The sequence below is a fragment of the Sciurus vulgaris genome, assembly GCF_902686455.1.
Source record: "Sciurus vulgaris genome assembly, chromosome: 11".
Lineage (NCBI taxonomy): Eukaryota > Metazoa > Chordata > Mammalia > Rodentia > Sciuridae > Sciurus > Sciurus vulgaris.
In genome coordinates this window covers 4,628,802-4,652,587 of record NC_136472.1, presented here as the reverse complement: position 1 = coordinate 4,652,587, position 23,786 = coordinate 4,628,802, and the positions used below count along the sequence as shown (strand labels likewise).

The following is a 23,786-nucleotide window of genomic DNA, read 5'->3' as shown; positions in this document are numbered from 1 at the left end:
GGACATGCACACAGGGACGAGTCAGCTTCTCCCTCTGTCTGGACAGACCACGGTGGGCCGCCTGAGCCCACAGCAGGTGGGCACGCCAGCAGGGAAGGAAGCCTGCCTCTGCCGGGGTGCAGGACCCCAGCACGGCACCAGGCTCAGGATGAAACTTCACACGGATGAGCCACACACACAGTGGGCAGATGTCTCCTCTCAGGAGGGGTGCCATTTTGTCTTAGTTTGGAAGGAAAGCCCCCACTCCCGAGGGCAGGTGGTGGATGCACTTCCAGGCTGCATCCTGGGGCCTCCCACCACAGGCCACGGGATGTGTGCGCTGCCAGCTCGGTCCACGGCAGAGGGGACCATCTTGCCACTTTTCCTTGGCAAAGTCACCTTAGAGGCAAGCACACAGATGCCTGCCGCCCTTGGGGCTGAAGCCCACTTCTAGAACGGGCAGCGTCCGGGTATCGGAAACTCTGGGCTGGGTGATTCCATGTATGGAGATCAGGGGCATGCAGCCACAGCGTGGCCCAACTGAGCACAAGACACCGATTACCCCCATGGTTAAAAAGGAAGAGGTGGGGGAGGGAGGGAGAAGGAGCCCGTTCGGAGCAACATCGTGTATAGAAAATTCAAAATGTGCCTAAAGGAAGCCCGATGTTTTCTGAGGCAAGCAGCATGCTAAGGAGCACTGTTGTCTAGCAACCGAGTGCCCCAGGAAAATGCTTATTTCATGCTGTCTCCAAGCCGGAACGTTCTTCATGCAGGCGCACACACACACACACACACACACACCCCACACGCGCGCACGAGGGACCCGGCGCTCTTACCTTTCGCCCCACGGAGCACGAATCCGAAGCCCTCATTGTCCTTCTTCTGCAGGACCACCGTCTTGTCCTCGATGATGCAGTCACTGTAGAGAGAATTCCGGGGATAGCGACCATTATTGTAACCCGTCATCATCACGGCCGCTGCTCCTCCGCCGGGGACGCTCATCATCATAGCCAATTAATCACCCAGAGCGCCGGATCCAGGCAGCATGGAGGAGGCTGGGTGGCAGCAAGGTGCAGGAGGAGCTGGGGGGCTGCCGGGAGAGGCGAGCGGGGCACAATGGGATGTGGAGGGGGGCGGGCGGCGCAGGAGCCGGGGGGAGGACGCGTGCATGCTGGAGCCGCTGCCGGCCGCAGAGCTGGCTCAGGGCGCCCGGGGGCTGGCCAGGACGCCGCCCAGCGCAAAGAAAGTAAGTGGCCCCGGGGGTGGCGGCGGCGGGGGCAGCCGCGGGGAGCTCCCCCGGCCCGCCTCGGCCGGACGCATCTTCCAGGGGCGCCGCGGAGAGGAGCCAGAGCCCCGGCGGCGCGGTCCTGTTCCGCCGCTTGCTCGCTTGCTCGCTGCTCCAAGGGCTTAAAGGCAGAGCCGGCTCCGGCTGGCGCTGGGCGGCAGGCTCCAGACGCAGGACCTGTGCGTTCCTGCGGCCCCGCCCTCCGTCCTCGGGAATGCGGTGTGTGGCAGGAGCCCCCACAGTCATCTGACGAGCCCACTGTGCGGCCGCGGCCGCCTGGGCGTCATCCCGCGCAGGGAAGCCGCTGCTGGGCGGGCGGCGGGCGGGAGGGCCGGCCGTGCCACCCGAGAGGCCAGCCAGGGACTTCTGAGGCCGGCGGGGAGGGGCTCCCAGGAGAGGAGCGGGCCACCTGGGTCACAGCGATGCCTCTGCCGCCAGGGGCTCCTCTGGAGGAGGATGGGTGGCCGGGGACGGGAGGACTCGAATCCGCACTGTCCCCCGCGGGCACAGCATCTCTCCTCAAAGAAGCGGAAGAGCCCAACTTTGCGTTACCTGCCAAAGCCTCCTCTCACTCAGGCGCTGGGCTGCACGCATCCACCCCCAGGCACACGTGGGTGTAGGACAGAGTGGGCTGCCCTCCCCGCCTCCTGGTGGCCTGCTGAGGGGGCGTGAGAGAGGTGCCCACGTCCCACGGGGACTCAGCCGAGGCAGGAAGTAAGTCAGGAGCCAGGAAGCACTGCAGAGGGGAGGGAGGAGGGAGGGAGGCCATCCAGGGCCAGGGGCGTGCGTGGCCACGGGCCAGGGCACCAGGGACCAGGGCACCATGGCCACAGGCCCAGGCCCTGCACTCAGGTCCCCCTGGGGAGGCGCTGGCAGATGGTGAGAGGCTCCAGGTCTCCTGCGAGCTGGGGGCAGCTGGGCCCGGCCCCAGGCTGGTGCCTAGAGAGCGCGCGCCCCAGCTTCAGCACAACAACCCAGACAGGGTGGCCCTGGAGGAGGGGCGGGCACACACCTGGACAGCAGCAGGCAGCAGCCCCAGGTCCCATTTAACAGGTGGGGCCAGCGAGGTTCCGAGCGGCTGGGGACACAGCCCGAGGATCCCCGCACCAGCAGAATAAGAGCGCCAACCAGGACTGTGCCAGGAGGGCCCGTCCTCCCAGAAAGGGCCAGCAGGGCGTGACGACGGCGGACAGTGGGCACAGCAACCAGGGTGCTGGTGTGGGGTCTGGGGATTGGTCGCAGGTCCAGGCCCCAGCTTTTGCTCTCTGCTCAGCCAGGGCCAAGCCAGGGAGCTGGGCTCAGGAGCTCAGCCGTAAGCCTGAGTCCCTCCCGCTCAGCCCCAAGGCCCCTGGCTGGCTCAGGACCACCAGACGGGGTCTGGGGCAGGCTCGGGGTCAGGGCTTGGGTGCCCACAGGTGGGCCTGCAGCTGCTTTGTCCCTGAGGAAGCGATGGCTCTGGGCCTCAGTGCCCCACCATCCCAGGCACCAGCTCGGGACACAGGCCCCTTGGTGTCCCAGGCTGGACGCCATGCCCAGCAAGGTGTGCTCCACCGGGAGAGCCCAGGGCCCTTCCCACCTGTACCTGGAGCCAGGCTGCAGCAAGCAGAGGAGGAGCAGGTGGGGCGCAGGCTCTGCTGCCTGGATTCAGCCCCTGGCAGCCCCCGGGGCAGACCCTGTACCAGAAGCCTCAGCCTCAGTCTCCACGGCGACAGGAACAGGCTCTGTTCCACTCGGGGCCACCTCCGCCACAGCCACCCTCCAACATCTCTCTAAGGAGTCGGCCGCCCTGCCCACCTGGCTGCCCCGCAGCCACCTGCACCTCTGTCCCCATAGCCGGTTCTCTAGAGACCCGGCCACCGCAGCCCAGGTGGCCTGCTCAGGGTGCCGTCCTCTCTGTGCGTCACTTCCCAGGCCAGAGGGAAACCTGGAAGGGTGACGCCCACGGTCACTCACCCACCACCCCACTCTGCCCTGGGGACACAGGTGGCCGACCGCCGGCTCGGGATGAGCTCACCACGCGCGGTACATAGACCCTGGCTGGCCAATTCCACCCACGGCCCGAGCTGCCCAAACCCCGCGTCTCCGCATCCTGTGGAGATGACCAGGCCTCATCCTGCCAGCGGTCCCCTCTGAGGGCCAGCAGGCTGCCTGGACTCCTGCGGACTCTGTCCCCTGACCACACAGGGCAAGGCGGTCACATGCCTGGTGGAAGACCCAGTGCTGCTCTGACTGGAGGCCCCTGTCCTGTGCCTCAGCTCTGCTCTGAGGAAGAGGAGGGACTGTGCAGCCCCCGGGACCAGGGGTGCGGCGCCATGGACTGGGCTCAGGGCCGCGGCGCAGGGCGTGGGCCTCTCCTCCGACTTCTCCTGGGGACGCCTCCCGTCTCTCTGCCACGCAGGCTGGAGCCTTCTTGGCCATTCCCGACCCGCCCAAGCCCTTTCTAGCCCACACTGGCCACTGGGCCGCCCCACCCCACACTGCGACGGCTCTGTCTTGTCACTCGTGCCGAGCAAATGCCAGCTCTCAGCCTCTGAGAGGGACAGACTGTCCGAACCCTGTGCATTCCACGACCTACGCAGTCCTCCCTGCCCCCAAGACCCGGGGTTGGAATCCGACACGCAGTCACTACTGGGCTACGCCAGCCTCAGCCTCCCCTGCGCTAGGGCCAAGACCCTGGAGCCGCAGGTGATCACCCTGGACACTTCCCGAGGGCAGGCCATCGCCGGGAGCCGCCTCAGCAGCACCCCGCACACCTTCCCGCTGTGACCCAGGAGCAAATGTCCCCTCACCCCCGAGGGACTTGAGCTTATGAGAGGCAGTGACCTCATCTTGCAGGACAGACCAACATGGGCCCAGAGGTGAAGCAAGAGGGGCTGAAGCCAGGCAGGGGCCGCGCACACGGCAGAGGGAAGGACGACCACAGGTGCTCGTGAGGTAGGGGCCAGGCAGCCCCGGGCAGGTGCAGGGCAGCACTGCCGAGCACCTACTGCATGCAGCCGGCTCAGTCCGGGAAGCCAGGGAGGAGGAGGAGGAAACGCAGCGCAAGGCCATGGGGACTCGTGACCCAACTCCTGAGAAGCCTGGCAGAGGGACCAGGCAGCTTCCGGAGGCCCTTGGGCCCCACGAGGAGGCCCCAGGTCTTTCCCCCTGCTGGCCACCCAGTCCAGAGCTGCCCCGATGACGGCTGTGGCCACACAGATGCTGTGGCCTCAAGACCTGGTGTCCCCATGCCACCCGAAACTGTGCTGGAACCCAGGAGCCACGGCCCGCCCAGCCCGCGCCAGCAGACCGGCCCCAGACAGGAGCCAGCACAATGCGGCCACTCACGTGCCCACGCCGCTCCTGGGCAAGCCGGCCCTGCCCCGTGGGCCCCTCTCCTCCCGCCCCACTGATGAGCACACTTCTGCAGTGGTCACTGAAGGCACCTTGGGCGCAAATGGGTGCCCTGTTCCCCTCTGAGTCTCTCACAGTACAGTATCTACCTGTGCTTGTGGACTGGCAAAGATAAAATTCCCAGGTGTTCTCTTCAAAGGTGTTTTCTGAGCAGGGCAGGACGTCTTCAGCATACCCCCATGCATGCCTTCTTTGGCCAACTTCTGCCTGCAGTGGGAGCTATGGAAGGAGGTGATGGGCAGCCAGCCCACCCCAGTACAGCTCCACAAGTCGTGCACTGCACAACCACAGCAAACACTGTCCGCAGCACAGCATCCTATGTTCACTACGGTCACGGGCACAGAAGTGTCTTGAGGAAGGAGGAGGTTCCTGTTCCTAGTTCACAGACACGCACCGCAGGCCGTCTGCTGCTTGGAAAATGAAAGAGGCGTCTGTGCGGGAAAGACAATGACCCTGGCAGACCCGGCCCACGCTGGAAGTCTGGGAGTCGCAAGGCAGACGTCATCGGATGTCACCATGCCTGCCCTGTCCAACAGTCCCTCTGTGCCACAACCAAGAACTGGCGAACACACTCAGAGCAATTAGCACTTGCCGCCAGACGGGAGGGGCCGCGCCTGAAGACGCTCCCCCTGCCCCGCAAGACCACAGGTGGCCGAGCGTCAGGTGGCTTTTGGCCATGGCCCAGGTTCACTTCCTCCCCGCCGGGCGCCACGATGGGCCCGGGCGGGGGAGGGGGCTGCCCTTCACCTGGTCCAGGAGCGGCAGGTGCCAGGGATGACAGCTGGCGTTTAGGATCCGCCAGTCTCTGAGCACTGCTTTGGCAGTGGCACCTGGTCCTGCCGAAGGTGTGACTCAGAGCCACAGGAAGCCAGGCCTGAGCCAGCAGGGGCAGGAGAGTGGGGTGCTGGGAGGAGTGGGCTGCCCTGGGCAGCTGGACTCTGAACGTGGGCTGCTGTGCTGACTGATGGCTTCCTGTGCCATCTCAGGTCGGGACGGTGGTGGCCCTGTCCGCCCAGGCAGCTGCGGCTCTCCCAGGTCTGCTGCGCCTGGGTTTTGGCCCAGGGCTGAGGTTCAGAAGGGACTGGAGCCTTGCTGAAGCTGCATGTCAGTAGCGCTTCCTGAAACCTACTACGCGTCGCATGAGAGCCTACTGGGCGCCTGGCATGGGATGGACCAAACCAGGCCTGGTCCTGCGGAGATGCCGAGAGTGGCAGCTTGGCCCTCAAAGAGGCGCCCACATCCTCGTCCCCGCCGGCCTGGGCCCTCGGAGGCGGGGTCTTTGCAGAGGCATCCGAGATGAGATGCTCCGGATCCAGAGGCTGCGCCCCACGGGAGAGGCAGACGGTGGGCGAGGTGCGGGAAGGGCGGAGGCCACTGGAGCAGCTGAGACGAGGCGCCACTGCAAGGGACCTCCCGAGCGCCAGAGGGCACGGGCCCGGCCACACCCTGGCCCCAGGCTTCTCGAGGCCTGTGCTGCCCTGCTTGTGCCTGGTCACAGCGGCCACGGGAGACGGCAGGTGGGGCAGACAGCAGGTCTCAGAGCTGGGCCTCCAGCTGCAGGAGGCGCTGCTGGGGCCCAGCCTGCGAGCTTCCCGTGGGGGCTGGCTGGGGTGGGGAGGACAGGAGAGGCCGCACGTGGCCGAGGGAGCCCAGCTGGGCAGCCAGGCTCTGGTGTGGGCAGGCCCCTGCAGCTCAGGCTGCCCAGGAAAGCTGAGGTGGTGGAGGCAAGTGTGGCCCTCCTTCCGTGGGCTCCTGTGGCTGGGCCTGACCCTGCTGGAGTGGCCCGAGGTTCACACGCACTGGCAGCCATATTGGGTCCAGCAATCTCGTCATCATCAAAACAGCTGGCGGGGAAAGCTCCTCCTGACCAGCACGGCCAGTCGCCAGCGCGCACATCCCAGCGTGGCCCCTGTTCTCAGCAGGGAGGTCCCTGGGGAGGGGCTGATGACTGTCCCTGGCCTGCCGCTCCCACGGGTGGGGCTTCCGAGGTCAGCCAGAGGCCGAGGCCAGACTGGTCCCAGGGCAGGAGTTGGGTCACAGCCTCAGGAAGACGCTATGCGTGAGCGAGCCAGCAGAAGAGGAGAGCTTGGACTGGCAGCGCCCCCTGCAGGTGTGCAGAGGCAGCCCGAGCCGCGGCGGGAGGCTGTCGGGCTGGCTCCACGGTTGAGCCCACAGGCTCAGATCCCCGGATTTTCCTCAGATCACAACCATGTTCGCAGCCCGGAAAACAAAGCTCACTAGCTCTGAAACCAGGGCACAGCCTTGGCGGCGGCCTGCGTTTGTTGAAGTGTCCCCGCGAGGTGCACGGTCAGCGCCGTCTTGCTTGGGGAGCGCCCTCGGCTGGCAAGCTGCTCGCAGCCTGAGTTCGAGGCACAGTGCCCGTGGATCCGCGGCAGAGGCTGCTGGGGCGGCTGCAGGCAGAGGGTGGCAGCAGGACAGTGAGGTCTTCGCCATCCACGCAGGACAGGGCTGGACCCCAGGAGAGGCCCAGTGCTGGGCTGGCTCGGGCGGGCGCTGTGACGAGCGGCCTGCAGCCGCCCCACCAGGGGGCAGCCCAGGAGCCGCTGGAGGGCCGGAGGGAGCGTGGCTCCACAGGTCACTCTGCAATGCCATCCGTGGCTGGGCTGCCGGGGCAGGAGTTGGGGCTCGACTAGGAAGAGGAGTCTTCAGGCTGCCAGCCGCCAGCGCGGGCACCAGCCTGGGTCACTGGTGGACAGCCTGCAGGCTGGACAGAGGGCTGCTCCATGGGAGTGGAGGCAGCCACATCCTTGGAAAGACCGGCAGGCTGCCGGTGGACGGGAGGGGCTCCCCGGTCATCTGTCACTGGTCGCTGAGCAGAGGGCCTCTTGGCCCTTGACCACACAGGCTGTCTGTCCCAGCATCCTGCTTCCTGCCCCCTGAGGGGTCCCTGGTGTTCCCCTAGCGCCCTCCCTGCCATGACCCAGGGGGACGGGACAGGTGCCACCCTGTGCTGAGGGACGCCCAAGAAGGCTGCTCTGGGAGTCAGCCTTGTGCCGAGGTGACGCGCCTGGCGCTGGTCCACGGACGACCCTCCTCCCGGCTCTGGGCCACTCTCAGGGAAGGGCAGAGCACGAGGCGCGCCCACCCGTGCCAGACACAGGCGACGAGGTCACCGCTCGGCGGGCAGTGACGGAGTGCCCGCAGGTCCCACGCTGCCTCTCACCGCCCAGCGGGCAGCACCACGCGCTCCTCGGGATGGAAACGGGCACCCGCAGGGCTCCACTCAGGCTGACTGTCTCGGTAACTTGTAACAAGTCACCTAAGCGCCACCAGATGCCACCCGCCCAGCCCGGCTGTGGAGAGGACGCAGGTGTGGCTGGGGCCGGACCAGAGACACGGAGGCCACCACACTCCCGCTGGGCACGTGGCCCAGAGGGAGCGCGGCCCCTGAAGTCCCGTGACCTGGCCACGCCAGGGAGCCTCCCCTCGTCAGCAGCCTCGCCTGCACACGTGGACACCAGCCGTGGCCTCTGACACGACAGAGCCTTGTGGGAAAGGCCCAGGCTGAGGCCCCGGACACAGCGGAACTGGGCTGTATGGCGCTAGAAGCGGAGCGCGTCCCTGGTGCCACTGAGCTCTCGGCCTCTGCAGCAGAATGTGGACACGGAGGCTTTTCCCTCCTTTTTCTTTTAGGTACTGGGATGGAACCCAGGGTCACTCTACCCCTGAGCGACAGCCTTGGCCCTTTTGGACTTTTATTTTGAAACAGGGTCTTGCTCAGTTGCTGAGGCTGGCCTCCTGCCTCAGCCTCCCGAGGGGCTGGCATCACAGTGTGGCCACGGCACCTGGCAAACCGTGCTCCCTGGGTGGGATGCTCCTGTGGGGTCATCAGGACACCTCGGGTCATCAGGTCACCTCAGCGCATGTGGAGCGAATGCGCCTGGGGTGGGCTAGGAGGGCGGGACGTCCCGCGGGGGGTGGGCCCTCGCACAGTGCTGAGCAGAGGGAGGGAGGACTCCGGGCACCCTGCTGCTGGAGCTGGCAGGGGCGCCGTGCGGCCGGCTCGCGCCCTGAGCACCCGCTGAAGGGGGTTGCGGGAGGTGGAGCAGCGCTGAGGGCAGAGGGCACTCCAAGCTCCGGACCAAGGCAGCGTCCACGTGCTCATGCCGACGGCCCAAGAGCCGCAGGCGCTGGCCCAGCCCAGGAACTGTCCTGAAACCCCCCTTTCCTCCCCCAGTGGCCTGTCTGCCAGGCCACCAGCAGTGGCGTCCAGAGCAGAGCTGGCATTGGCACATCAATGCAGGACGTCCCCCAGGCCACCTCTCAGCTGGGAAAGTGCTGCTGCTGAGTCTCCCGAGTTCACTGTCATCACAAAACACTCAACCACAGCGTACCTTCCCACTTAAAATACCATAGCAGAGTTCCACCATGATTGGAAATAAAATCAATTTATCCCCCCCAGCTAAGACCCTTTGTGAGCAGACCCATGCCCATCTCCTCTGATTCCCTCTACTCCAGCCTTGTGCGGCCTCATCTTCCCCAGGCAGGCCACGCTCCTCTCCACCACGGGGCCTTTGCACGGCCGGTGCCTTCTGCACAGTGCTGTGGCAGGCCTCAGGGGCCAGACTGCTGGCGTGCACAGGCCCCGAGGCCCGCCTGCCTGCTCACAGCAGCCCTCCAAGGTGTCCCGGCTCTGCAGTCCTCTCCCCACTTCCTGTCTTTGAAATGTGACTTGCTTGTTGACCTGGCTGCTGTCTGACTCTCTCAGGAGCAGGAGGGCCCGGGCCCCAGCCGGGGCCTGCCTGTGATACCCGCACCCTGGGCAGTGCTGGCCAGCACCGCTGTTTCTGGGGGAAGGAAGACCTCTGCTCTTCCAAGTCCTGGCTCTGGCACGCTGTCCCTGGGCCTGGGCAGGACCTTCCCTCCCGTGGGCCTGGGTTTTCCTGGCTGCACAGTGAGTATCTGGGGAGTCTGATCAGTGGATCCGCCTGGTGAGTGACAGGCAGTGAGATGCAGACTGGGTGACCGCTGTCCCATTTGCCTGGGACACAGGATGCGCTGGTCCCCTCCTGGGCCACCCCTCTGGGTGGAGCAGGCACCAGGGCCCCTGACCACTACTCCTGCAGGCTCCATCCTGTGGTCTGGACCCTCCAGGCAGGTGGGCTGTTTGCACTGCCAGGCTGGAAGGGAGAGGGCTTGCCAGGGCTGCCGGCACGGTCACGGGCAGGGCCGGCTCTGAAACCTCAGCCCTCGCCCTGAACAGAATGTTCTTAGAAAAGAAAAACCAGGGACAGTGGAACTGCCTGGCGTCTGCTGTGTGTGCAGGAAGGGGCTGTGCGTCCTTCCTCCACCAGCTAATTAAAATGACAAGCCCGGCCTGCCCCATCTGCCGGTCTCAGAGCTTGCCCAAGAAGACCACACCGAGCGGGCCGCAGGCAGGACACAGCTCCTCTCGGAAGGCTGGGCCCCCACCCTGGCCTGTCAGGGAGGGACCTCATGCCCTGGGCCAGAGCCCACCCTCTCCAGGGGAATCAGGCCCTGTGTGGGCTCGGCGGCAGGGTGGTTCTGGGCTGGGACTCGCCCTGACCCACAGCTCCTGTGGACTCCCAGCCTGGGCTCTGCCCACTTCAGGAGAGGCCAAGAGGAGCCTGGGTCAGGGAGGAGGGCCATGCCACTCCCTGGTCCACCCTGGTGTCCACCTCCCTCTATTTAAGGGCCACAGAGCACAGTCACATGGACGTCTGTATCTGTGCCACAAAACACATCTGGACTCAGCACAGGTACGGTGGCAACGCCAGGTAAGCTCACAGGCCACCGTGGCCCGCTGCTGGCTGAAGTGCCAGTGACTGGTGCGTGCCTCTGTCCCAGGTACTGACCTCAGATGAGACGTCAGTGTCGTGGACAAGGCTACGGTCTGAGGAGCTCACCTAAGCTGGGGCACTGTCACCGAGGTCCCCGAGAGGGCTCTGGGGCTTCAGACAACTGAGGGTAACGGTTTCCGCAAAGACCAGAGAAACGCCCCAGGCTTTGCGGGCAGACCGTGCTCCCTGTCACAGGCACACCCTGCTGGCTGTGACACAGGGGCAGCCATGAGGACACACGAGCCCGCGGACAGTCTGCGTGCCAATAAAGCTTTATTGACAAACACGGGCTCCCAGCCTGGTCTGGCCCACAGGCTACAGTTTCCAAAAACATGCCTTCCATGTTCCAAACACTCTTCTCCAACACCGAATGGCACACGTCTGTGGCGCACACGTGTGCACCGAACTAAGGAAAGCCCGCCTCCTGCAGGGGCTGCCCCACTGTCTGGGCACAGGTGCGCCTGGCCTAACCCAGCCTGCCCCTGGGTCGGCCTGGTCGCTGGGCAAGCATGTGCAGAAACAGGCCAGCTCCCATCTGCCCCAGAAAGGCCCCTGGCTGCTCCAGTCTCCTCACTGGCCGGCTCAGCAGGCAGCCTGCATCCCGGCTTCAAGGCAGTGGTTCTGAAGCAGGCGTGGACGCTGAGGGCGATTCCACAGTGAACAGGCTCCAGTCTTGAGAGCCTCGTGTGTGACTGACACAGTCTCTCCGTCACCTTCTAGGAGGTGAGGAGGCCCGTCTGCAGAGGAGGGAACCTGCCCAGGGTGGCGTGGGAGTCCAGGGCTGGGGGCAGCGGGCCAGGACGCGGGATGCTGAGCAGCGACAGAGGTATGGCCACAGGAGGACCTTCTAGCACCTTCTGGGAGGCTGTTCACTGTCCTGCCAGCACCTGAGCAGATGGGAAGCCCCTGTGGGGGAGCACCTGGGACGACGTGCCCGGAGGACCCCGCTCCCCTGGAGGGCTCAGAACCACAGCAGAGGCTGTGGGCTGGTCACTGCCAGGAAGGAGGAACAGGGCTGAGAGGCGTGGAGGCAGGGCAGGCCCTGAGCGTGGGTGCAGGGGCAGCAATCACGCAGGGGAGCTGTTGGCACGCGCACCTGCGCTGCCATCGGACGCAGCCCTCCCTGGCCTCGCGTCTATACCCGCCGGCTGACTGCGCGTTCCTCAAGGCCTACTCCAGCAGCCTCCACTCCGGGGGCCCGGCTGCTGTCCCTCACCCGGGCCCTGTGCCTGTGGGGATCAGGACCGAGCCTCGACCTGCCCCACACCAGCTCCTGGCACGGGCCCCCAGCCGCAGCCCACTCCAGAGGCACGTATGAGGCTCCTCCAGCCTCCCCTGCACTCAGGGCCGCCATGACCCCAGGGCCTGGTCTTCCAGAGAGACGTTCCTGTGCGGGGCTTGCCCTGGGGACGTGGCACCGGAGCTGCAGCTGCCATCTCAACCACCAGGGCAAGGCCGAGGGGTGGTGGATGTGCCGCCGTGCAAATGCTGGCCCTGTCCTTCTCGGAGTCCCCACTGTCACCACTGGGACCTCAGCCGCCCTGAGGGGTTTATCACCTGCAGCCCAATGCCTCTGATGGCAGGAGGTGGGCCCAGGATCAGGAAGAGACTCTCCGCTAGGTCACGACTCCGAGTTACATTCTGGGCTGGGACGGGAGTCCTGGAGACCTGGACGAGGCCCCCCGCCGAGGTCCAGCCCTCCACAGAAGATGTGGCCCCCGTCCCTCTTCTTGACGGACTCACAGTTCAGGGTCAAGAGCTGAGAAGTGGTTTTCAGGACGTCCACTGCTCTGAACCTCCTGCTAGCCACCAAGCGGGCTCCCTGGGCGCCCCGGCTAATCCAAGATACACGGGCAGTAAGTCATACATTACGCCGTGGGGGACAGAGTCTCACCAGAGCTGGATGTTTCTACAGGCCAAATGGAGTGAAGAGCGGAGATCTCAGGCACCAGGAGACCTCGGCAACAGCCCCTCCAGGAGGGAGTGCGGCCGGGCTGGGCCTGGCTCTGCCCTGCTAACCCAGCTCTGGCAGCCAGGTGGCAGATGGGGCTTCCGGCCCTCAGCCAGGAGTTTTTGTAATTCGACAGGCCCAGCTAAGCAGCCAGCTCCCTCCTCTAGGGTCCAGCACAGAATGCAGTCTTTGCTGCCTGGAGCACGCCAAGGGCCTGGGTGGGCACCTCTTGATCTACCCACAGCTCTGGGGTCTGCTTTCTCAAATGCAGCCCTGACTCCTGTGATGGCGGGGGCACCTGCTGCCCTGGACCCTCGGGTAGCAGGAGCCAGCTCCTCCCAGACCAACTTGCTCTGTGCCACCTGTCCCAGGAAGCCCACCCTATGGGACGCAGCCGCTGCAAAGGAGCTCCCAAGGAAGCAGCACTGGGGGAGCACCGGGGGAGCACCGGGCACCCACAGCGAGGTCCACTAGGGCGGGCCTTGTCCTGAGCTGGCGGGACCTCTGCAGCCTCTCACTTTTCGGGGCAACGGTCTGACCACAAGAGGCCAGGGAGTGCCTTGCTCAGAGACACTGCCTCCGAGCGAAGCGTCTATCCGGCTCCAGGCCATGGTCTGTGCAGGTGGTCACAGCCCACGGATCCCTTCCACTGTCCGGAGCCACTGCTGCCATTTCACGGTGGCGAGGGGACAGAGCCGGGTACACTGGTGCAACCCTCCAGCAAGCGTGTGACCACCCCGCACCCTACCAGGCTGCAAAGGGGCCACTTCCTCGGGTGCCGCAGCTGGGGCCTGCTCCTTTCCTTGATTTTTCAGTTCAAGAGTCCACGCATGGCCAGGTGGCCGAGCCGTGTGCCTGGCCTCCCTCCCCGCCCCTGCTCCTGGCACTTTTGATGACGACATGGCTTCTTGTCCTGCCCTGCTATTCTTCCAGGTGTACCTCGCTGGTGACCCCGACCGCGAGCCGGTCCATATCCAAACTTCCTTTCTTCCTTCCTATCCCAGGTCACCTGCCTGCCGGTTGCTCTCCACCTCCCCCACCCAGACTCAACACACTCCCTGATCCTCAGGGGTCTTAGGATGCCTGAGTTCATCCAGAGATTTCCATGGAAACATGCGCCTCAGACCCCTCCCGTACAGGGCTGAGCAGAGGGGCCGGGCAGCGCAGTGACCGCAGGGTGTGTCTGTGCCAAAATAGACAGCAAACACCGGCAGCACGGACCATGGATGGTCACAGCCAAGGGCATGAGCTCGGGACACATGTGCACCGTGAGACCCCTGCCCCATCTCCCGCTCGCACACAAACTTCAGACTTCAGAGGGGCCACTGACTTCTCTCCTGTTTCCACACAGGGGAGCCGTGACTCAGGGGTCAGACGGGAGCCCGCTCTGCCAGCTTCTAGATGCCCCGCCCCGGGTCAAGCGCCATCTGGGGCAGCCCTGGGGGCCACGGCAGGAGGCCCAGGGCCCCCTGTGCATTCCCCACAGCTGGTGCCAGGGCTGGGCATGGCTCTGCCTGCTGCGGTGAGTGTCCACCCCATCCCATAGTCTGCCCTGTCCACTCAGCACCGGTGACCAACTGAAACAACTCCCCACACGATCTGGGGTGTCCTCCATGACGGGAGCCCCAGAAGGGCTGGGCACCATCTCCTGCTAACCCCCCCCACCACCCAGGGCCTGGAGTAGTGCCCAGCACACAGAGATGCCAGGTGTCTTCTGTGCCTCTGTAGCCTCAGCAACAGAGGCTGTGCCCATCCCAGCAAGTCTCCTCCCTTGGTGGCCCTGACCTCCTGTGGGTGGACTGGAACAGCACCTTCCCAGGCCCTAGACGCCCCTGCCAGTGCCTGTGGCAGTCCACCCCAAGTCCACAGCGCCCAGGTGTGCCTGCCACCCTGGGGGCTCACGGCGCCAGCCTGACTGACAACCACTACCCAGGCCTCAGCACCAGCCCTGAGGAGAACGTGGGCACGCAGGTCTCAGTCCCAGGCAACGTGCCGGGGTGCCCGTGCCCCCAGTGAAGACACACGTGGGGAACTAGGTCCCAGTGTCCCCCAAACTCACGTCTGCTGGGAACCTCAGCAAGTGACTGGCCTGGAAGCAGGGTTTTGCAGATCTCAAGATGTCACTAAGGACAGAGGCGAGGCGATCTTGGACAAAGGATGTCCTTGCAAGAGGTGGCAAGGGACTCGGACCCACAGAGAAGGCTACAGTTGCAGCCACGCGGCCACAAGCCAGGGAGTGCGGGTCACCAGGGGCTGGAGGAGAGACCGGGGCAGGACCTTGCTTGGAGCTGACTGCAGGGAGCAGCCCCACTGACCCCGAGGGTTGGGGCTTCTTTCCACAGAGGTGGGAAGACGGGTCCTGCTCTGCTCAGCTGTCCTGTGTGCGGTGATCTGCTGCTGCAGCCCCAGGGAGCTAATGTGTAGGGTGGGCCCCCTGCCTGGGCCATGCCCTGGTGCTGCGAGCGAGGCGGGAGAGCCGGGCCCCAGATGCCTGCCCAGCACACGGAGCACCTCTCTGCAGATGCCCAGCCTGTCTGCAGAGAACTCACCATCGGGGGCGGAAGGGCTTCAGGGAAGCCCAGGCCTGGGGATGGAGGCCTCTCTGCAGGGCGGGGACAGTCCCCTGGGGGCTGAGTGCACAGGCCTCAGAGGTTCCGGAGAGGGCCGGCATCCTCCCAGGCGAGGCTGACTCCTGGCCCAGGGTGTGTGGAGAGCAGGCGTGTCTTCCTGGGTGAGGAGCAGGCCTGGTGCAGCGCCTGCTCAAGGGTGGCTTGTTCGGGGCTTTCTCTCTACCCAGCCCCGTGACAGACAGCCCACCAGAGCCTTTGTCCCAGACGTGGAGTGGGCTCTGGGCTAGGGACGTGGATTGCGGATGCTGACTGGTCCTCCTGGGAGGCCCGCTGCAGCTTTGCAGCCAGGCCGGGCTGAGGGTCTTCTGGAACTTGCCTCCTGTCCTGTGAAGCCTGTCGTGGAGGCCTGGGCAGGGTCGGCTGCTGCTGGCACAGTCTGCAAGAATGCCAGAGCCCCTCATTCTTTCCCGCTGCACTTGGCGGTGGGTGAGAGATGGGAACGCTTGTGGCCTCGGCTTCTCTACCTGAGAAGCGGGCCGCTCTCCCCTGTCCCAGGGAGTGATGTGCTCACCGCCAGCTCTGACCCAGGCTGCCTGTGTCTGGAGGGGTCTTTGCCCTTTGAGTTTCAATGTGCTGAACACTTGCAAAAATTGTCCTGTGTCCTATGGCTGCTGTGACAACTTTGCCCCAAACTGTGACTTCAAACACACACTGGTTCTGTTGCTTCTGCAGGCTGGAGGTCTCTTGGCTAATAGCAGGTGTTGGCTGGGGGCCTCCCTAGGGCTCCACGGAGTCCCTGCTTTTCCTCGGCCTGTGACCCTCCTTCTCCCTAGCCTGTGCCCCATGGTTCCTCTAGGGAGGACCCTGTGATCTGGCCCAGGCCCTACAGGCTCCCTCCGAATCCTAACGTCAGCTGATTGGTGGACAAAGCCCCATTTGCCGCCTCAATGCCTCCTGCCCATGTAGGGCCACATGTCCACAGGCCCTGGCAGCTAGGGCAGGGATGTCCTGAGGGCCATGGTTCACCAGCCATGCCACCCCAGCCCCCTCTCCTCTGGTGCTGAGCCTCAAGACAGGACTGTACCCCGGATGGGTGTCCAGGATCACCTGCTGAGGCAGGGTGACTCATCAAAGCCTGCCACGTTCTGCAGTCATCGGACAGGACGGGCTCCTGGTGCCAGGGGACTGGCAGGTGCTGTGGCAGAAGCCCAGCCTCCCTTCTTATCCACCTGCCTGTCCTCGGCTCGGCGGGCAGACCCGGTCAGTGAGGAGCAACCGCTCACCTGAAGGCTATTGGCTTCTGGCACCAATGGCCCTGAGGTCCGGCGCTTGTTCTAAGGGAGGATGAGCAGGGACATGTTGGCTTTGTCCACTGGAGCCCACGGGGCGTCCTGCTCCTGAAGCATGAGCCACGCTGGCCCCACCCCCCTGCTCCTCCACAGGGGCCCCTTCCTTGGTGGAGGCTGACGGCAAACCCACTGGACAGACACCTGCCACTCAACCCCAGTCCCGGAGCTGCAGCATCCATAGCCAAGAACTCAGAAGGACATTCTCCGCCAGGCACAGTCCAAACATGGCAGCGGATGCTGACAGATCTCCTCCCCAGCCGCGGTCACCTCATCTCACAAGGTTAAACAGTCCAGCAGGCGTCCAGCCCAGAAACTAATTAGACAACGAGGAAACGCGGCCCCCTGGGGACCCCCTCCTCCCAGGCCAAGAGCTTCCTTCCCGCCACGCCACCCTGACCACGCCAGGAAATCCAGGCTCCGCAGCACAGCCTCGCCACCCTGGATGCTGACCGCCTCGGACTCCCGTTGCGGTGCCACTTGAGCCTCTATGGGGAGAGGCCACCCCAGCCATGGGAGGGCAGTAAGGGTGATTCGCAGCTGCCCTCCTGCTCGACCCTCTGGGTTGAGGACGTGGCCCACGTGGCTGCGGGTGGAGAAGCTGCCGACGGCGTGTCCCCTGGCATTATGGTCTGCGGCACCAGGCTGAAACCACGGGACACACCTGGGGCACAATGGCCACCCCCAGGCGAGGGGCATTGCTTTTCCTTTTCAGAGAACTGGGAGCTCAAGCCCAGGCAGGAGGGGGACCTGGGTTTTTGGAGGGCAAGGCAAGAGTGCCTCCAATCCCACAATCCTGGTTCTAGGGTGGAGGCAGAGATGCTGAGGCGCAGGGAGGCAGGGCAGGTGTCAGTGCAGCTGGAATCCCCCAAACGGCCAGGCTGAGACCATGGGCTGGGGACACTGCAGCCCACCCCACCCCCAAGCGGTTGCTACTAAGGAGTCACTTATAGGGACCCATGTGGAAGTGGACGCCAAGAGGCTAGTGTGGAAGCAGGCTGTGGGTGAAGTGGACGGCGTATCCCACTGCATGACCCACTGGACACCCCGAAGGATACGGTGGGGAGAATGGGAAACGGAAAAGCAAAGGAAAGCGTTGTCTGTGGCTTCGCCCAGGCCCAGGGCTTGGGGGTCGCCTTGCAGGTGAAGGAAACCGAGGCACAGAAGGTAGGATGGCAGGCCTGGTGGGCCGGCTGGAGAGGGGCAAGGCTGACTCAAATGAAGGAGTGGCACACCCGCAGAGCTGGGTCCTCCTGGGCGTCCGTGAGGTGGCATCTCCCCGTGTCTCCTACCCAGGCTCACTCACAACTCAGGGACTGACCACTGCTGCTTCCTCCCTCTGCACTCTCCTCCCACCTCTGGCTGGCTCCCCACTTCTAGAGAGGTTCATGACAATATATCTGCTCGAAACATGGTCCCCTGCCCTCTGCCTGCGACTCTGGTCATACAACCTGCCACCTTCTGCAGACTGGGTGCCGTCCTGTGTGTTGACCTCCATCAGCTGGTGCTGAGACAGGCCATGTGCGTCTCTGGTGGCTGCTGTAACAAACTGCCCCATACCTGGCACTTAAAGCAGCAGAGACCGGTTTTCTCAGAGTTCCAGAGGCCCATTGTCCACTATCAGCTGTCACTGGTCTGAATCCTAGGTCTGCACTCCCTGTGGAGGCTCCTTTCTGCCTTTTCCAGCTCGTGGTGGCCTCAGGTGTCCCTTGGCTGATGGTCACCTCTCTCCAGTCCTGGCTTCCTGGCCACGGGCCTCCTCTTCCCCCATCTGCACAATCTCTTCTTGTAAGGACACAGGGGATGGCATCTAGGGCTCCCCAGGTTATCCAGGATCGCCTCCTATTTCTAGATCCTTCACCTCTCACAGCTGCCCCCCTTTACCATACGAGGTGAGCCCGACAGTTCCAGAGACTTGACGGGGACGTGTTCTGGGGGTGGCATTCAGCAGACCACACCTGCTGATCATTTAGCGCAGAGCTCTGCACACTTGAAAGAATGAGCGAGAAGAGAGACCCAGGCCTCTGGCCCCAGCTGTCCTCCCCGTCACATCTGCCCACTCTCTGCCCCTGAGAACTAGGAGACAGCTCCCCAAACCCCAAACCATGCGTGGCCCACATCTGTCCCTGGCCTCCCCAGCAGGGTCTGACTGACACCCCATCTGGTGCGGGGAGGTCGCAGGAAGAACACTGCCCTGCCAGGGCCACCACCGGGGGCTGGTTCCCGCCCTGCCCGGCCTAGCTGATAGCTGTGACCCTTCCAATCAGCCACACGCCTCTCTCTGCCTCCTCGTCCCCATTAGGAAAAAGAAGGGTCCCAAAAATGCCTCTCAGCTCTCATGCAAGCAGGAGAGGTGGACTGAGGCTCCTGGTGTGCATGTTTTACGGATGGGAACGTCTGGTGCAGAAAGATGGAGCAAAGGACCCCAAGCTACCTGGTCCCAATGCAGGTCCCTGACCTCAGTCCCAGCCATGCCCCTAAGTGGTACTGCTGGAGGACTCTGCTTCCTGATCTCAACCCACCCATCACAGAGCCCAGAAAGAAAACTGGTAAACAAAGGCCCCGTGACCAGGCCTTTAAGACCCGGGAGAGAGCCCTCCCCCACAGCCCCTACTGAGGGGCAGCTCCCACCCGCTCAGGCCCGCCCTCCTGTGCTGGGTCCCCGAGCAGAGCACTGCCCTCCCTCTGCCCCTCACTCAGTGCCAAGTTCTGCACACCCACAAACAGCGAGACCTGCGAGACCATCTCCAGGCAGAGGGACCTAGGGCAGGAGGGCACCATCTGCCAGGCCAGGTTTCTGGCCACCAAGCCAGCCTCCACCTTGACCTTGGTTAATGGAGTCAGGTTTTAATCAGCATGTGCCCCCAGGAGCAGAGACCTGCTTATTGGCTGGCAGCTGCCCAGAGCAGACAGGCTGGGCCACCTGACCAAACCGCCCCAAGAGAAAGGAGGTGGCAGAAGCTCTCCAAGCTGTGTGTCTTTCTAATCCTAAGGGTGCAGACAGAGACCTGGAAGGAAGGGCTAGCAGAGCCCCGTGGGGGACAGGGGACAGCCAAAGCTCCTTAGAGGCATCAAGCACTTCTCATGGTGAGCTCTTTGGCACTGGGACCCAAGTCTTTCCCCTGGGGCCACGCTGCCTCTTCCTTTCCTCACGTGAGTACCAAGTGCTTCCTACAGAGGCCTGAGTGTGCTCCCCAACCTTGACCCCTTTCCTCACTCTGAGTCATTGATCCATCCACCTGTCCACCCCTCCATCCATCCACCCACTCACCTACCATCTATCCACCCACCCATCCATCCATCATCCAACTAACGACTCACCTACCATCTATCTATCCACTTATCCATCATCCATCCATCTACCCACTCACCTACCATCTATCCATCCACCCATCCATCCATCATCCAACTAACCACTCACCTACCGTCTATCTATCCACTTATCCATCATCCATCCATCCACCCACTCACCTACCATCTATCCATCCACCCATCCATCATCCATCCATCCACCCACTCACCTACCATCTATCCATCCACCCATCCATCATCCATCCATCCACCCACTCACCTACCATCTATCCATCCACCCATCCATCAAACTACCCACCCACCCACCTACCCGCTCATCCATTCGTACCCCCCACCTATCTGCCCCTTCCCCACCATCATTCTCTGAGGCTGGACACTTGCCTGTCCTTAAACAGATGACAGGGAGAGGAGACGAGTCAGAATCAGTCCCTGTCCAATCCTGGAGGAGACATGGAGTGGAAGGGGCAGGTGAAGGAGGCAGACAGACCAACCTCTGGGCTGGTGCAGATGATGCTGACTGGGCTGTCCACTTCCTCTCCCTCTTCTCCCTGAGCCAGGCACCATGGGCCCCTGCTTCCTGTAGGGGACTCCAGAGCACCAAGCCTTTGGACAGGAGTGGGATCAGCATGGGCCTTTCCCAAGAGCCTGCTGGGCGCCAAGCTCGGCCGTGGGGACTGGACTGGTGGCCCTTGGCCTCACAGCTCCTTGGGAAGCCGTGCCTGGACACTGACTCAGTACTCCAGCCCCTCTGGGGCCTGGCGGCCACCCCTCCCAGGCAAAGCCCTGGGCTGATCCTGCAGGCCTGTCTGGGTCAGCAGTTTTGTGCAAACACACCCACTCACAGTGACACTGGCCATACTCACTCATGGTAGCCACTGGCCAGTGGTCACGGCAGTTTCAGACCAAATGTACAGACTGTATAATCAGAAGAGAATCTGGGACTCATGCAGCCTTTTTACAAGTGGGAAATAGGCCATGCAGGAAGCTGGTGTCAGGACTGGACCAGAGTCCCAACATCCGAGCTCGCAGGCTGGCCCTGTAGGCCTAGGAATTCAGATTCACACGCTCAGTTCCAGAGTTGCTCCTGCCCTGGGTCGGCCTGAGTTCAGAGCCAGGGCTGGAGAAGGAATAGCAGAGGGACAGGAAGCTGGCCGGGGTGTCCTGGAGCTGGCTCCCACTGGCTCGTGAGGGCCAGTGGTGGACACCTCCTCCTAGCTTGGTGCTCAGTGGCTGCAGGCTGGCTGCTGGACTCTGGCTGGGCAGGGAGTATTTGTGTTGTGGCAGTCACCAATGCAGATGCTCAGGGCAAGAGAGGACACCACAGCATGGGGGCTGGGGGCAGAGGTGGCTGTGGAAAGCTCTGGGGAACAGGGTCAAAACCTGTGGCTGGTGCGTCTCTGGGCTCTGGGGACATGGGAGGCTCATGGGCAGCGCCGGTGGTCACCTGCTTCACCCTCGCAGGCCCCTGGGTGTGTGCGGAGGCCCAGGTGGCTCTGCTGGGCCTGGCCTGGAGGTGTGCCCGCATCCCAGCCTCCCCTAGCAACCCCTCTGCCGCCTCTCGTCTCCTCGCCCATCTGCCTGTGCTCCCCCCACCCAGACACCCACTCGCCACCTGGGAAGTGTACTAAATGTGGCCTGAGGATGCTCTGAGCCAGGAGCCTCCCTGGCAGTGAGGGACTCGACTCCCAGCCCCCACGCAGGGGCCAGCGGGGCCAGAACCAAAGCCCTTGTCCCCCACCCGCAGAAGAGATCAGTAGGCGTGGAGTGGCAGGCCTCCGGGAGGAAGCTCCTCTGCCCTTGGCCCTGGTGCTCCTGGGTGCCTCTGTGAGCCACGGCTAAGTGCTCCGGAGCAGGGTCTCCTCCCGCCTCCCGGGGCAGGGCTGTTCCTGGCTCCTTCCCACCCTGCAGAGGGGTCCCCTCACTTCTCTCCCACCAGAAGCTGCTGGGCCAGGGCAGAGGCTCCAAGCCCATCTTCAGCCAGAAGCCCTTCAGGTCCAAGGCCCCATGGAGTGCTGGGGACAGCGGCTCTGGTGAGGCCAGAGGACACTTAATCCTGGAGGAGGAGGAGCCTGGCCCGGCCCAGTCAGCAGCACCTGGACACCTGGGGCTTCGGGCCCAGTGCCCACCCAGACACTCCCTAAGTGCTGAGCCCATGCTGGGCTCCTTGCAGACCCAGCAAGAGCGAGTCTCAAAGCTCTGGGACGGGCAGAAGCAAACGCTGGTCTTCGATGTCCAGGGTGCAGGGGAGGACCAGGTCCTGCAGGGTCACAGGGCTGGTGGCTGGTGAGCCGGAGGAACAGGTTCCTGCACGTCACCAGTCTGGGCCGGCTACTCCACCGGTCCCTCCTGGCCAGAGCCTTCTCTGCATGCTGCTCACATGCTGTGTTCCCGGGACCGGCCCCTGCATCCCTGTGCATCGCCTGGCCATCTGCGAGCTCACTCCAGAACAAATCCACACTGACCCCTCCACTGTCATCCGGGATCCTGCTACGTGTCCTGCAGGTACGCACAAGAGCCTGCATCCATCTTGGCTCAGGAGCTTCTGGCAGGAGCAGGACGAGGCACCTGCTGCTGGGTGTCTCTTTCTGGTGTCCAGCCCAATCGCTGTGGGCTGTCAGGAGAGCAGGGTGAGACACCTCCGCCCACGCTTGGGTTTGCTCTCAGAGATCCCCAGAAACCACTTCTCTGAAGCTTTCAAAGCCTGTTCCATCACTAAAGGGAAACTCTCTTGAACAATAATAAAGTGACCGAGAAAATAATAACTTACACAGGCAGACAGGAGGTTGGAAAATTCCCCAGAATAGAGAGCAAAGTGGCAGAGACCAGAACCTGGACAGATGGGATGAACTCAAAGGTCTGGTGGGAAATCCAGAAAGAACAATTGAGGAAGGAGCGAGGGAGATGTTCCCAGGGAATAATGCAAGAATATCCTCAAAGAGGAAGCTGCTTTAGTTTGAGGGAGTCTCCAAGAGAGTGAGCACAATGCACAGAGAAGGGGCATACACGACCAGCATCACAGCGTCTGCACGTTGAAGTAGAAACGGTGACGCTCCTACACACGTTCAGTGCAGATCAGACAGCACCTTGGCTTCCCATCAGCAGCAAGAAGAGAGGTGAGGACAAGGAAGCAAGGCCTGAGCAGCTCAGAGTCAGAGGTGTTTTGAACCGAGACTTCTAAAACGCTGAGCACACTGAGAAGCTAGAGACCTCAGACATGGACACTCCCCTCCAGATACCTTGGCTGAAGTGGTTACTTGAGGAGGTACCCCAGTAGAACAAGAGCAAAGACTAGGGAACTACTCACTTACCCCAGGGCTCAATGAGGGAGAAGTGCAGAATGGTAGTAGAGATTGGGACTGGAGTTCAAACTGGAGCGGAGCATCGGAGCTTGCCAATAAGAATGGCACAAACTCCAGTGGTAACAGAGAAACAGGGTAATAGGGTAGTGGCGCACCCATGAAGACATAATTCTACCAGAAGAAACACAAAATAAAGGCAACTACAAACTCCAGGAAAAACATAAATTTCATGCAAAAAATCCTAATACTACACTTCAATGTGGGATTACTTTTAAAAACTGAAAGAAGAGAAGAAAAAAGAATCCATTGGGTTGTGATATCGGGAAGGAACTTCTTATAGGTCTGTGAAGAGGAAATAGAATTTGGGGGCTGCAGTTGCAGCTCAGTGGTAGAGCACTTGCCCCGCACGTGTGAGCACCACATAAAAATAAAGTAAAGGCATTGTGTCCATATACAACTAAAAAAATACTTTAAAAAAGAGGAAATAGAATCCTAGCCCATTCTTAGTGCTGATGTATAATTCACATTATCATAATAATATAATGCTTTCTGCTGTTGGTTTTAACTTTTGAATCCAACTAACAGAACTTGAATATGAATATAAATACAAAAGGTCAAGTGACACTGTCTAAAATTTATTAAACAAGAGAAAGAAGGCCAAATGTTATTTAAAAGTAATCAATTAGCAAACTGGCACAACCATTCCAAACTGGGACAGGGGAAAACTGAGAACACCTCACCTTCCCCAGCAGTCCAGGTTTCCCAGACAGAGGGAGGTGACCGCCCCAAGAAGGAAGCAAAGTTTACCAGCGGTTCCTCTGCCCAGTGA

General features: G+C 62.7%; 1 protein-coding gene across 1 annotated transcript in view; it reads right to left on the bottom strand.

Annotated features, from left to right (window-relative positions):
• The window catches only part of SHANK2 (SH3 and multiple ankyrin repeat domains 2), a 347,313-nt gene that overhangs the window by 110,893 nt on the left and 212,634 nt on the right, over positions 1 to 23,786 (bottom strand). Inside the window, 1 exon segment of the mRNA XM_079104911.1 lies at positions 816 to 898. Coding sequence (XP_078961037.1) covers positions 816 to 898 — 83 coding nt within the window.